This window comes from Emydura macquarii, unplaced genomic scaffold (genome assembly GCF_026122565.2).
Source record: "Emydura macquarii macquarii isolate MOO-44397 ecotype Brisbane River unplaced genomic scaffold, CSIRO-AGI_Emac_v2 contig_3128, whole genome shotgun sequence".
Lineage (NCBI taxonomy): Eukaryota > Metazoa > Chordata > Testudines > Chelidae > Emydura > Emydura macquarii.
Genome location: NW_027133265.1, coordinates 6,131,523 through 6,147,726, shown reverse-complemented (window position 1 = coordinate 6,147,726; position 16,204 = coordinate 6,131,523). Strand labels below are relative to the sequence as shown.

The window sequence follows — 16,204 nt, the reverse complement described above, 5'->3', positions numbered from 1 at the left end:
CAGCCGGAATACATTAAGGTTTTCTTACATAAAATTGTAGTACCATATTTAAAGCCTAAGGAGGCAGAATGCTGCCTTCTCTATCAACTAGAGAAGTGTGGGTACATCACAGCTCTTGTAGATTTGCTGTTCAGTCTTAGCTCTTGTTTATCTGGAGAGAGAGGTAAGCCGCAATTAATGGAAGTTGTACAAAACCCAACTGCCATCACTTACTGTAGGCCTCACAGGAGAAGCAGAAAAGAGATATGGTTACCTCTGTATTTGCAGTACTTCTTACGACTTACTGTAGAAATACTGAAAATAACTTGATTGAAGGTGATTGTTAAGTTTTTCAGGACAGCCACTGTGTCACTGGTACAGAACAACCATTTTGTTACTGAAATTTAAAAAAACCAAGTATGCAGTTTATCGTGACAACCCTACAACCACTTCTCGATTTCTTCAACCACTCCAATACCTTGTAACCCATCTAGATTCTCTATTCTCTACCTATCCATCCTTTTTTGAAGTTCTCTGTTCCATCCTTCTTTCCAAAAACTCATTCTTTTTCTCCTTCCCCACTCTCATCCCACCCCTCTCCCTCCATTAGGCCCTGCTTCCCATTGCTACAAATAAAGTTACCTTATTCTGCTCCCACAGTATTTGTAAGGGTGTTTTTTGTGTGTGTGAGGGGCCCAAATTGACCTGGGCCCATCCCCATGAACCCATGTGTTAATCCACCACTGGTTCTGAGTGCCGGGAGCCCTATGATTAGTCTAATCTTTTGTGGGAGTCAGTTCTACGGACAGCTCTTGTGGAAGTGCTGCCTCCATCATGCATCAACTTCTCCCTATTGGCTGACAGTAGCATTCTTCAGATGAGACATAGCTGTCGTATGAAGTCTTGGTCACTGAGGGACCTCTCAGGTTGATAGGGTCAATCCTATAGAGGGCTTTAAATACCAGGAGAGAGGCCTCTGAACTTGGCTCCATCTTCACTGGGGAGCAGCAAAGAAAGAAGAGAACTGGGGGAAATGTGTTAATGGCAACCTCTGTTACTAAATAGCTGAGCTGCTGCCTTTTGTACCAGATGGAAATTTATGTTCATAAAGCACAGATAATGAAGGACTGCAGCTGTGTGATAATGGGAATTTTGGTCCAGGTAGGAAACTCTCCTACTTGCCCAATTATTTCTCCTGCTAATCTCCATGTGCTGCTCCTTTGCCATTCTACTAAACTGGAAATTGACAGCAGTGTAAAGAGTGACAAAGTGACAATCCTGAATATGTACTGTGTAATACAAAATCATGCTGCTCACGAATGAGAGAAGTCATATTTCACAGCTCTAGGAGGCTTATACTTTCACATTCGTGATATCAAAGCTCTGAAACAGGACACTTTTTGAAGTGAGGAAAAATACAAGTCAAGGTTCACTGCTTTTTAACCACTGACTGCAGTATATACAGTACATGCAGTGAAATTAAATGAACTACTATGATTCAGACTTCCCTCCTGTATCACAATCTCACCACCCAACAATGAGCTCTTCTAAAACCACCTTGAAACAAAACAAAATGTTTAAGTGGCATTTAAGGTTTTTCTTATTTTTTAATATTTCCTACTGTTTTTCTCAATCATACTGCCAGGACAAAGGGAGATTTAACAGACGAATAAGAAAAATGGGTTTCAACATTAAAATCATGTGCATCTTTCACACAGATGAAACAGAAAATATGGCAAGATGAAACACACAACTTTCTTTTTTGCTTTCATAATTATCATAAAATTATAGTACTTCGATGTGTGTATGTAATCAAATACAGTAGCTCAGAGTCAAAGCATAGTACATATGTACTCACACACACTCTCTCCTTCTTTAGGAACGTTTTTGGTTAACCACTTTATAAAATGTACAAAAGTCTTTCTTAAAGTTAGATTACTTCACCAAAAAGTATTAGTGTCACGGCATGATGAACTGAAGACCAGAAAAATCACTTTTCAACATATAAAATAATTACACAGTTTAAATCAGCAAAATGATCAAGTAAATCCAGAAGCCTTTGCTTATCACAGAACTGTATTAAAAAGAAATTAACTCTAGAGGTCAAGTTAATAGTGTAGCTTATGGAGAGAATTATTGGAGTGTCCCAGAAGACTCTTCTGCCTGAGGTGAGCTAGCAGACATATCCTCAGATTAAGCTTTCATCAGGAGATCTCTGTATTTCATCAATCTTTCATTACCACTCATCTTAGAAAATCATCTGGTTAAGTATCATTAGAAAACCTTTCATCTTTCCAAAGTGAAATCCAACCAAATAAATTACTACAAGAAAAATACTGTTAAAAATGAGGACCTGGAGAGAGTGATGACTTTTAAACAGCTCAATATGCAGAAAGTGAGAGTTTCTATACATTCTAAATTATCAGTTCTTTTCATAACAAACAGGAGAGAATATGTGAACTATGGATGACACTACAGGATTTGAAAAGCAAGTAACTGCTGTGTATTAATATATTAACATCCATGTGCAACAAGATTATAACAGAGCATTTCATACTAGAAGCAATGATTTTATAGACTTCCTTAAAATTAATCCACACAGGATACACAAATGAGATTATGCATGTGTGCATCTCTCTCTCTCTCTCTCTCTCTCTCTTTGTTTTTTCTGATGATGGCAGCTTCTCCCTCTAGCTGTAAGCAGGGAATGCTCTGACTTTGCCCTGCTGAGGACCAGACTACTTGCCAGGATGAACCCCCGGGCTGCACTTACTTTTATATACAAAAGAGCAATGGAATGACATCCAATTTTAATACAGAGGTGTATATCACAGGACTACAGGTTGCAGTATGTTCCAGTTAGATCCAAATGGTCTGCATCTAACTCTGAGCCACACACATACTTGACCTTTCTGACCTAGGAATCCAGCCATAGCTCAAGTTCCCTCTTGTCACAAATGCCCCTTCTCTGACTAATGGGACCTGCTCAGCAAACATTGCATTATTTATGCTGTCCTTCAAAGAACATTCACTGCATGGAACCGCCATGTAATTTCAGTTATTCACAGCTGTCATTTTGCTCCTGTTGCTTTTTAAAAAAAATTACTTGCTAATTAACAGTTATATACGGTATGCATTTATTTATAGGCAATGGCTGTATTGTTTGTTCTAGAACCCCATCTAATCCAGTAGGTGCACACAAATTTAAACAAATTTAACTTGAGAAAAATTCAGGTAATCTCAAGGTCTAATCACCCGAAGGAAGACGACTTTGTACGGTATATAAAATATATGTAGCCTCTACCAAGATTCATATAAGGAAAAGAAAAAAAATGAAGGCTCTAAAAGTGAAACTGCTTTTGATGACAAAGAGTTGATCATAACACAGTAGATCTAAAAGAGACATTTATGTATGAGACAGCAAATGAGATATTACGGCTTTTTTATTTTAAGTTCCATGTTTATACATTAAAGCTTCAGTAATTTTGTTTTCTCCTTGCTGTTATCTACAGTGACCAATCAGAAAAAGTAATTTACTGTGCAAACAAGAAACACTCAGTTATAATACAAAAAAAACAAGTTTCTCTTCTGATGTTAAGGTGAGAAAATTAGTTTCATCATCTCTGATATGGGTTTTCTGTATTGCTGATGTCACAAATAAAGTCACTTTTCAGCAAGATAGTAGCCATCCACAAGAGGCAGCACAGACATTACTTCACTTAAAAATTAACTAAGACATATATTTCACAGCCTGCATTATCTATGGCAAATAAACAGTTATCATGATGGGTGGATGAGTGTAATGAGGCTTTGTGTTAGGAAAATGGACAGGGCTGGAATTCATCCTCAACTCCTGGGCAGGACATGGTGCTTGCACTGGGCTGGGATTGCAGTTACTGTCCCTATGTGCCTCCTACGTGGAGGGTTTTGTATCAGCAGATCTGTGGCCTCTCCTCCAGCTCATCCCCAATTAACCAATCTGCACTGACCTATTTGGATCAGATAGAGACACCACCTACTTTGTGCTTGCATGTTCTCTTTCTCACCTCCCCCACCCACGAGATGGCTTACATGGTACAGTGGGGCACATGCATGGTTCTCCACACCTAGGGAAATTTCATCCAGCAGCATGTGAACCTTCTTAACACTGCAGTGAGCAAAAGGATTCTGAATAACTAATTACAACTGTTGGGTGTAAATGTCATTATATACATCACAAATGTTGGCTATTCCTGTAACCTGTGCAATCTATGACTAGTGGGTATGTGGTATGGTGTATCAGAGTTTAACATTTTGTGGACAAATATCACTGAAGATAAAATTATCATCCCCAGAACCTGAAATATTTTATAACAAAAAGGTAACAGAAAAACAAACTGTCTTCTCAAATTCAGTAAATAAATTATTTGGGTATGCAGTAAAAGCCTTTCTCTGTCCTTCAGTCACTTGGTATAATGTACTTCTACTGTTGAACTGTACCATTTCAAGATGTCCCCAAAGATGTTCCATTTTCTAACCAAAGAAAGCTACTACAAAATCTGACTAGAAGGGAAATGTGAAATGGGTCCATCTTCTCAAGCAAACGAAGCACTTTAATGTTTTATTCATGAGAAGTTAAAACCTCTTTGCTTTCCAGCATTTCAAATTGGATTTATCCTTGTAAACCACTCAAAAATCAGAACCAAAGAAACTAAAAATGCGACAAAAAATACCAGTCATTCAGATTCTGGGTCACAGAAACATTCACTTCAAGGTCACTGGTTCAAATAAGGATCAGGTCTGTGGTGACCAAAAGTCAAAACCATCCAACTGGCTATTTAGCAGCAAAGGGTTTCAGGGACTGAGTCTCTGCCTCACAAAAGCCTGAGTGCTGCCTGTGCCCTCCATCTGGGTTCCAAAAGAGAGGCCATGGACTGAGCAGACTGTGGAGACTGACCTACTTAGTCACTCCCTTTAAGTGATCTCTTCAGGCCAAGTCTGAAGCACACTGATGGGACAGATGGCTTGGCTTTCACGGCTGCCCCCTGATTAATCAGAAGGCTTCAGTTTTCAGTGTCATCAATCTAGCACCTTTTAAAAGTATTAATTCATGTGAAAACCTTTCTAACTCAGTACCTTTCTTTTGCCAAGAAAGGCTAATAGACATTTCGCCAACCCTGAAAGTCAACATGCTGAGGTAACATTTATTAGAAACGTACAGGCCAAACAGCTTGTTTTACATCTGACTGAATGCAACAATACAATAGCCAGAAAAGAAAAGGAAAAAAAGCTCAAAAGTTCACTGAGTTAGCAGGCACAATCACCTACTATAACTCATTACAAACACAGTTTACTGCCATTCCTTTTGGGAGAGAGAATACAAGCCATTTTGCTAGTTATAACCTTGCAACAACACCACATCAAAGGGAAACATTTGTGCCAATGTCAAGGCTGAAATTGCTGAAAGCAGACTGGCCTGGGGATGAGCACAACAGATGAAGTAAAAGATAGCTAAGTCCCCGATTCAGTAAAGCACTAAGTACATGTTTATATCTATCTCAGTTCAGGAAAACACTTGAGCCCACCTTTAATTTGACTTCAGTGGGACCTAAGCACATGCTTAAGTGCATTCCTGAATCAAAGGAATGCACAAGTTCATTTCCTACTTGGATCAATTGTAATGTACCAGGAAGTGGAAACAGAACAATGTATAAATTAGGGAAAACTAAATACTTACTTTACTATATATTGGTACTTGCAGGATAAATACACTAAGGACTCCATTTGAAAAACTATCCCTTGATTTTGGACATGCAAACCAGTATTTGCACATCTAATTCAGGTAATTTGGTACCTAACTACTTGATTTGCAAGTATAAATAGGTTTATACTTTGTGAACATAAAAACTGCATACACAACTTTACAGGCCTAGTTGAGGCCCTTTGAATATCTTATCCTAATATAATTTTGCAAAATGTGCTATAAAGAGGTATGAAAAAGAGAGGTGTGTGTTTTTTTTGTTTTTTTTTAAGTAACTGACCTAACTGATATAATGAATATAAATCCTCCCATAATTACAGGGACATAATCACACAATAAAATGGCTATTAGTGATGCTTCACTTGGTCAGCATATATAAATCCTACGTTATCAGATTTCAACAGGACAAATCCACAAATACTAAGGAGATTGTAAACTCACCGTCCATTGTCACGGCCCACTCCCCAGACTCTGATGCTCACAATGGGCTGAGAATGAAGAATGGTGTGAGCCATGGGGTCAACCAAATTTAGCATGTCATTCTCCAGTATAAGGTACATGTCTTTTCCCTGTAATTCAAAACAAAACAAATTACAAAATGTGTTCTTCATGCAAACAATGAGCTTGAAACTCAAGATGTTTTCTGTTTTCTTTATTTGCATTGTTAAATATCATTGAGTCATTTGATTGACTCAAAGCTTCAATTTATTCTGAGTGCATTTAAAAACAAGGTAACATTTTACTTTACTTATATTTTTTTAATAAACCAAACTGGAGAAAAGAATTGTTTTCAATTTGTAAAATGCAATTGGTTTTATTGGCTCAATGAAATAAACAACAATCTTAAATGATACCAGAATTAGTGCTGGGATTTAAGACAAAATATTGACCAAAAAAGGATGGCTCCCTACTTTGTACGAAGGAATTAACTAGTTCCCCCACTCTTGTGGCACCATCCATTAGTGTATTTCTCCATAAACCTTTCATGTTGGAAAGAATCTGATCACATATTGACAGAGGATTTAGAAATTACTCTCTTATTTTTGTACATCTCAACGACATGGCAGCTGTTCTCCAGGTTGCCACTGCTCAAGTTTTAATGATGCATCTAAATCTGTGTCTCTGACTGTAATGCATTTGTTTTAGCGTGGAAGGGACTGTTTACTTTATTTGCTTCTACAATGGAGCTCTTTCTGTAAAAGAATGGATTTACACATGGAGGGATGAACAACATCTGGAGAAAAACAAAGAGGAGGCAATGTCTTGCCTGAGAAAGGCAACAGAGGTCTGAAGGAAATGTAAGGAAGGAAACACACACAAAAAGGCATCTCAGGGAGAGGAAAAGAGAATGCAGTTGCAACAAACAAATGGTTAATGGTGAATTAATATTAATGAAGTAGCTTATTGCACAAAGGAAATAAAAAGAGTAAAAAAGAAAGTAAGGAATAAGGTGCAAAAACAGCAAGAAGAGATTCAGATTTCTAGGATTACTGAATAAAAATAGAACTATGAAAAAGAAAAAGGAGAAAGAATTTGGTGTCTTAACCAAGACATTGAAAACAGCTCATGAAAGAGAACACTGCTGTATTTAGACCAATTTTCTATTTACACATTTATTTGTATGGCAGTGACCTGGAAGAAAATTGTTGCAAGAAAGTAAAATCTGCTGATAATAATGCTGGGATTAGGGCAATAAAACTACATTTTAAAGATATGAATAGGGTTGGTGAATGGGCAGATATGGGACATACTGAACATAAATCAGAAGAAATTATTCTAGCATACACAAGGGATGTCTTGGCTGAGCCCAACTGCAATATATTTTGCACAATTTTTGTCATCTTACTATACAAATTCTATTATAGTGATAGACATGGTGTAGCAGCAGGAAACCAGAAATTATTTAGGCACACTGAAAATCTAAATACAAAGAGACTAGATAACCCTGACCATATTACATGTAACCTCACCGAATGTCAAAGAATTCTGAAGAGACTGCAAAAGCCTGCTATGGGGGAGCTAGGGGGAAGCTTCTGACAAAAAAAAACAACCCTGGGAAATTAAATACAGTAGAACCTCAAATTTTAAGAACACCAGTCTCGAGAATGACCAGTTATATATCCCAATGGGGCATGTGAGGAGTGGAGGTGTCACATAAAGAAAGTGATCTTGATGAAGAACAAGTTGACATCCGTTTACATTTGGATATCTTCAATGCACTGGAAAGCTCTTTGCAGCGGTTTGAAAGACAAGAAAGCAGCAATATAGTGCACCATACTGCAACTTACGCATGCACTGTACCTTCTGTAATATTGAGATGTTCAATTTTATGAACTTTTTGATTTTATGAACTCCTCAACCCCCATTAGTTCATTGGGTTTTTACTGTAAAATTAAAGAAGAGTTTGACCCTTGAAGACTCTCAGTGGAAGTTATTTTCAGTGAGACACATTACTGCAGCAATATAGTTTTTAAGATAAATAACTTTACAGTACATGGCAAAAATGACAATGTATGTGGTAAAGTAGCAAAATAGATAAATTATATGGTCTTCTTCCATGCCTTTGATTTCACAGAATTGTGGAAATCAGAAATGAGAAAGACTTATGATGTCATCTTGTCTACCTAGAACAATTTATCTCCTCTTTGAGGTGAAATCCTAGCCACGGTGAAATAAATGACAACTTCCATGGACTTCTATGAGGTCAGGATTTCACCCTTGATGAAATACTTACAGATGGTCCCAATTATCAACCCCATCTTAATAATATTTCAACCAAACTAGCCCTTTTAATCTTTACTCAGCCATGAAAACCTAATCTTTAGTTAACTCTTTCAACTCCTTAATTTTTTGCTGTTAAGTACTTTGTATTCCTTCTGATTTCCCTCCAATTTGTTGACATCTTTCTCTCTTCATTCAGGTTCCTCCTTTAAACATGCTTCTTCCATACAACCTATCAGTGCTCTGCCAAACCAAGAAGTGTTGGTGTAAGAATTTCTTCTAAAATCAGTGGGAATCTATTTACTCCTCTGTGTCTGAATTGTACTGCTTGTCTGTTTAGATTGACTCTGTGAAACTACTCATGTGAATAAGGTCAGAAGGATATAGTACTAACTCAGTAATTGGTGACCCAATTTCCTTTAATAGCCTCCTCCCCGAAAGATGGACTTTTTTATGGTAATAAGATAGTCTTTTACAAAGCACAGCCTATCATGAGACACTTAATAACTTGTCATCCTGACACACACTAAAGTTATTCATTACTGACTATACCATGTCAATGTCGACTTGACACTTGGCTGGAGAATTATGGACCCAACTGGCTAAGATTTTTGGAGCTGTGAAGATATGTTTAGCTGCAGGTTCCATATACACATATTTTAAATACATTAAAATTCTCAATTTAAAAAGGTATTTAACATTCAAAATAACTTAAAACAAATATATCAACAAATCTTTCCAAAATATAGATTAAGCCACGTTAAATTTTAATTTTTGTGTTCTAAATACCTCCTTACTCCTAAATTCCACGCTGAAGTCTCTGTGCTTCATTCTGGTCATACCCGAGGAGAGAACACAAGTCTTAAACCCAAGACAGTGGCTTAGGATGAATAAAAGGGTTTACCTCAAACTTTCAAAAAGACAGCTTCCCCCTCCTTCCATTTGAATCACTCTTTCCCCAATTGCCACCGTGGGGCATTCTGGCCTGCTAGAGAGTTGCTCTACTCCTCTAGCAAACACTTTCATATCAGGTGCCATACTGATGCAATTACAGGACACGTGACTTCTCAGAATCAGTGTATGGAAGACAAAAGGAGAGTTCCCTTCAGAAATCAGACATCATTCTCCCTCCCCAACCCAATATGGTACAGTCAAACACACATACACACATGCTTCTGGACAGCTCAACTTTCATGCTGCTCTCAACCTCTAATCAACCTGGAAGTGAAGGTCTGCTTGTCTTGTTTCTTAATAAGACAACACTGGTAGGCAAAGAAACATTAAAAAAGTGTCTAACATCATAGATTTCTGTTTGCACTCTCAATTAAACAAATTTTTTTTTTGGTGGGTAATTTTCTTTTGAAAAACTCACTCCCAGTAGGCCAGAATCAGAGGTGCATCTAAGAAGGTCAGTGTAGAGTGTATAGTTACCCAGCTAGGCTCCCTCGAGATTGTCTTACCGCTAATATAGAATGCTTTTAACCTGTAGATCTCAAAGCAGTTTACAAAGAAGGTCAGTATCATTATCCACATTTTACAGATGGGAAATTGAGGCACAGAGAGATGAAGTGACTTGCCCACAGAAAGCCAGTGGCAGAACCAGCTTTCTTAAGTCCCAGGCCAGTGCTCTGTCCACAAGGCCACACTGCTTCCCTTAGACTTATACCCAATTACCAATATGTAATTTTCATTCCCTTTACATATCACTTCTATGTTTGGACCACGGAGTGTAGGAAAATCTAAGCTGGTATAACGCATATCCTAAGGGGCCAGGAGAGAGGAATTTAAAAAGAAAAACAATTTGGCAGAGGGTTTAAGAAAACATATGTTAAAGTAGATCACCCAGACATTTACTTAAAGCTTCTCGCAGCCTCTAGGAGCAAAAGATGCTCTCGCTTGAACTTCCTTACATTTCCTTTCCCACCGGTAAAGCGTGAGAGAATGTAACAGGCACTGATACAAAGCCTGCCATCATCAATACAACGATTCCCACTGATTTCAATGACTTTGGATCTGAGCCTATGACAGTGAGACTATAAAGGAATATTAGAGTAACTTCCACCACCTTACACATCAACCCTGGATTTGACCCTTATCTTCAGTTTACAGCAAATGTTTTATTACCAAATTGCACAGTATACTTTCAGCCATTTAATTATTGTATAAAGTGGAGACCACAACAATTTGAGCTTGGCCTTTGTGACACTGGCTCTCCTAACCTCCTAGGAAACATAAATCAAGGCCACTCTCAAATTTTCTTCTCCTTTTTGTCAGCACCAGGCTGCTGATACAACAGTCACAGTCGCACTCTGTTTTTTAATTTTTTTTCCATTAAAGAATGCATAGAAAATTAGGGTATTTATTTTCGGTCAGTGACATTTAAAACTGGCATTTATATGGGTGGAAAACAAACATGCTCGTGTGTTTGTGTGTATCTTTAAAGGTATCTCATGACGCGGGTGGGGTGTAATCAAAGGGGGAAAAGGCTAATGTAAGAAAATTTCACACCATACTCTTACCTCTCCCCAAATGCCGACTGTGTCTCTGATATCATTTTTACAGTAAGACAGTTGTCTGATGCAATTGTTCACAGCAACACTGCTTTTTCCAGGAGCAAGATCTTCTTCTGCCATTTCTACCCAGCCCAAAGAGCGCACAGCAAAGCACTAAAAAAAACAGAGTTGCATGTTAATCATAACCCTATACACCAACAAAGCTGTATCAATTACTTACAAAAGACTGAAGAAATCTAATGGACAGATTCTCAGTGAAGTCAATGTCAAAACTCCCCTTCACATTGAACAGAACAGAAGCAGGCCCCTGTATTGTCATAAGATGACACTCATAGCAGCCAGGTACATTAAAATGCATAATTTGAGAATGTAAGATGAAAATATTTATTGGAAGGAACAAGTTAAGATGAATGAATCAGGAAAAATGGTACTTCTTATACCTCCATGGTGGCAGAATATGACAAAACGCTTTTGAGAATAAAATCACCAAAGGAAGAAATGAGGAATACGTAATGAATGCGCTAGGCAGTCAGTAAGATACCCTTGCACCAGAAAAACAGCAACCACAGCTTTGGATAAAGTAGGATGGAGGTCCTAGCTAGTATCTTCAACCTTAATTCCAAAAAAGCTTTTGGTTTAGGCCTGTTGTGAAATCCACATATATTATATCTCACTACCAAGTTTTAAACCAGAAAGCTTAATTTATTAAGGATTACCACAATCAGTTTTCTAGTAAATTTAAATAAGGTAGCAGACAATGGTAAATCCAAAGCATTAACTAAGAAATAAAATATTACATAAAGAAACAGGTTTTTAACAGTGACCATTTAAAAAAATTGTATTATTATAGAGCAGAAGGATGTTTAGCCAACCAGAGCTCTCAGTTGGCAGAACTTTACAAGGCTACATCACTCAGCATGAATGGTGCATTTTGCAAACAAAACAAAAAGGGATTAATTGCCTGGAAACATCTCTGTTATTGACACTATGGTAGATTTATAAAAGAACACTTTTTAATATGGAAAAAACAATCATTTTGCTCTGAGGCACTATAGAGAGTAAAACCCTGACCCTACTGAAGTCAATGGCAGTTTTGCCATTGACTTGAAAGGGGCCAAGATTTCACCCAGAGAGCGTCAAGACCACCCTGTTCTCAAGGTGAGCCATAATTGCCAATAGCAAATCTATAATAGCCTTGTTGCTTCCTTCTAACAGACATGCTGAACTTCCATGAGCCACTTTACAATTTTATTAAGAGTACCTTCCACAATCCCCATATTATATAACGCACACTATTTTTGAAACATTCAGCATAAATTACATTGTCTATATGGATTAATAAAATCTGTGGTATGGGGTCTTTGAGAACTTAATGAAACATTAAAATCCCATCATCTCCTACCTACAAATTCCCTACATGTCAATCACAACTTTGTCTACAGAGGCATAAGCTCCAGCAGTTACAAGTTCCAAAAGTAAAGGGGGAAGTTTTAGTATATAATACCCCTTCTCTTTCACCATGCACTAACTCAAAATTGGACTAAAGGTTAATTTAGAGTAGGCATTATGTGGAGTCCCTTGTACGTTACCTATTGGCTTCTTTTCAACTTTTGTCTTTGGCAATGTCCGCATTTTTTGTTTTATTTTGAAATTTTGTGCTGTTCTGACGAACCAACTTTCTTTTGTTCAGGAAATCAAATGATGCATTATGTATTAGCATTCACAAATGTTTTAAACATACAATCACTAAAAGGCCAAAATGTATTGTTCAGTGCTGCCCCCCTGTGACAAACAGGTTTCATTATCAGCCTCTAACATTTAACAAATATTTAGGAATACAGGCTTTAATCCTGTAAATTGCTCTGCAGACCACTGCTGCATTCCCCATTGACTTCAGTTCTGTGCAAGTGTAGGATGCAGCCCAGGTGCAGTAGGTTGCAGGATCAGGTCTATAGTTATTCTGTTAACATCTGTTTTTGAAATACACTAAACAAATGGGTTTTTAAAACCTCAAACAAAAACACAGAGATAGGTACATACAATATGTCTATTTCAGAAAGCTAATGGAGGGTAAGAACAAACAGCAGCAGCTAGTGAATTAAACTTGTTAAAATTTTAATCTTTACTGGGGCAGGAAGCATGAGGGGGCAAAGTGGTTTTGGAGTGAAGAGTTCTTGTCTATTTCAGTAACCCACCATGGCCCATTCCCAAAAAAGGAATCTGAATGTCACAATGAGAGTAAATGTGAATACACACACTTGCAGTCAAATTACAGCAGGCACTACTCTTTGAATAGTCTGGTGCGCATGGCTTTGCAGGCCTGGTGGGAAAAAAAAAAAAAAAAAAAGGGTGAAATCCTGGCTCCATTAAAATCAATGGCAAAATTCTGATTGACCCCAGGCCAGGATTTCACCCCAATTTATTTATGTGCGCGACTGCCCTACCTAATCTATATGGCTATTTTTTTTGTTTACTTCCTTGATCATGTACCAGAACAGTTTTAGAGTATATTAGGGAACAATATATATCACAGAATCATAGAAACTGGGGGTGACAAAAAACTGTTAGGCCATATAGCCCTTGTGCCCAAGAATAGATAGCTATGGGGTATTTTCTAGTGTTTTATTAATGAAAGTCTCCCTTTCTACTGGTCCTGCAGCAGCAGGGCATAAACAAAGGTAGATCTTATATAAACTATGACAGTTTACAAAAAACTCTTAGCAATGTTAACTTTTAAAATTTTAGTATTTAATATATAGAAGATATTTCTCATAAAATGGTAAAAATCACCACCAGATTACAAAACAAACACCACTTTGTAACTGTAAATTAGATCTTACCACTGGACAGCACTTTGAAAAGTGTAGCTTGTATATTCATAAAACAGGAATAAAAATACCTTCCTAGAAAGAAACAGTATCGCTTTTGGGTAAATACCAAATTATTTTTCACAACATTAGAAATATTTTGTTTCTAATAAATCTTTGAGTGTTTAAATATATATTGCTTGTATACATACCACACAAAGATTTTAAAGTACCACATTCACATTTGCTAAAAAAAAAACAAAATGGCTTTTCTAGGTAAATGGGAACATTTTTCTTACTTGCAAATTTCTTTTCTCAGAGCTAGCATGTGCACTTACCCATCACTGATTGGTAGAATCTTTTACTGTGCACAGAAGCTAGGGTGACCAGATAGCATGCGTAAAAAATTGGGACGGGGGGGGGGGGGGGGGGTAACAGATGCCTATATAAGACAAAGCCCCGAATATCGGGACTGTCCCTATAAAAGTGGGACAACTGGTCACCCTAACAGAAGCAATCCTGATTTGTCAATCTCAGGCTTCTCTCAGGTGAAGGGCCTACCTTTTATACTCCAGTTAAACTACTTTGAAAACTCATTAATGTATAACATATAATTTATTAAACAAAAAACATGCAAATTGTGTTAATCTCTTTGTGTATGGGTAAAACACAACTGAAAACTCAACATCAAAATTTTATATCAGACAGAAGTAGTATCTTGAAATAAGGAAATTAACAGTCATGATTTTTTTCCCTCTTGCAAAGCATGTTTACTGAATTGACACTGCCGGGAGCTGACTCGTGCTGAGACTTCAGAACTTTGAACCAGGTGGGCACAAAAGCTGGAGGAGAAATGGTGAAATCAGGAGGGAACTACAGCTTGGAGTATTTTCATCCCAAAGCCACCTCTGAAGAAACCAAAATGTCCAGTTTATAATATTTAATAAAGGTTTACAAATCTCTTCTGTCATATTACAGGATCTTTTGGCCCATGAGGTACTCACAGCTCTTGTTGAATGTGCCAGAATGCCAATTAGGGATGTTAGGCCTTCATCTTTGTAAGCCTTTTAAATACATTTATTATTGTGTCTGGAGATACAGATTTTATTGTGGCAGCATCCGCAACGTTCTAGTTACTTTCCAAACACAGAAAAAAAGACCCAATTCCAGCATTGAGCAGAGTAGTTAAAAAAAGAAAAAAAATCAAATGGATGATAGGAGCAAGGGATACAAAATACAGGCAACAGAATTAGGATAATGACAAGAGCATATCTCAGTTACAAATACAATCATCTGAAGTTTTGCTTTTCTTTCATTAAAGACATTAAATTCTCCATTTGCTTCCCCCATTCAATCTTAGTGTTACAGTTACCGAGTAAGCTGTGTTATAGACCCCTTTGCTGTCCCTCTTCAGTGCACCTCTCAGGTAACATGCTTGGCCTTCCACCCCCTCTCTCAGTGGTGGAACCCCACAGTTCAACCACTCCGCAACTTGACTTCCAGGTTGTAGCCCCCATTTTCTACCCATTAATATGACAGGCCCAACTTTATTTGGTAGCTGCAAGAAAACTCCTCTCCAGGAGCATGTGACCAGCGGCTGATTAAATTGACTCAAAACAGTTTCATCAAAACATATTTTTTATTCACCAAAGGTGTAACACAAGCAGTGAAAGGGGACAAAAACAACAAATGCCTATATGCCTGGGTCTTACCTAAACCTTTCCTTAAAGTTTTGTTAAACTCACTCAGCTCAGGCCCCCTTACTTCTGGGCTGGAAGAAAGATCGCACAGCTTCATTCTCTCCCTGTCTGTCTGTTAGAGCCTCACCTCCAGCAGCTATTGCCTGTGCCCCCACTTCCTCTACAGAGAGGGGTTTATAACAGTGTAATGTCCTTTTTAACTTACGCTCCAGCCTGGGAAAAAATAAATCTGTTAACCTAGGTAGGTAGACAGGCATTCCCAGTTAATAGTTTTCCATTGTTCTCTTAATGATCCTTGGTAATCTCTCTGAAGTTATACTATTTTTGTAATTGTTACATTTTCTGCTTGTTTTTCCCCTTAATTATCTACTTTGATATGACTCTCTGTAGGCAGACAGACTAACTGCAAGCAGGTAAACTGAGGTACATATGATATTAATAAAAATACACAAATACGCCTCCTCCTTCGCTAACAACAACTCCCAGTATCAATACATGATGCAGAAACTGTTGGATGAGTTTCTTTGGCTCGTGTTATGGAGGAGGTCAGATTAGATAATGGTTTAGAAGGTCTATTCTGGCCCTAAAATCTACAAATACCTTCCCCTTCAACATTCAGCCTCTTCCTTCTGAATAAATGAGCAGTTCACATAAATTAAATGAAATAAGCATATAAATGACTTCAACAGCTCAGTCTTTGCTTTGGGTATGAGTTAAATATAGGGTAGCATTATGTCCTATAGA

General features: G+C 37.6%; 1 protein-coding gene across 12 annotated transcripts in view; it reads right to left on the bottom strand.

Annotated features, from left to right (window-relative positions):
• Positions 1 to 16,204, bottom strand: part of APBB2 (amyloid beta precursor protein binding family B member 2) — a 317,656-nt gene that overhangs the window by 61,085 nt on the left and 240,367 nt on the right. For all 12 annotated transcript variants that reach the window (XM_067531218.1, XM_067531217.1, XM_067531229.1 and 9 more), the window contains 2 exons: positions 10,960 to 11,106; positions 6,161 to 6,288 (listed from right to left, as the gene is read on the bottom strand). In XM_067531218.1, the coding sequence (XP_067387319.1) occupies positions 6,161 to 6,288; positions 10,960 to 11,106 (275 nt within the window). The remainder of the gene's footprint in view (positions 1 to 6,160; positions 6,289 to 10,959; positions 11,107 to 16,204) is intronic.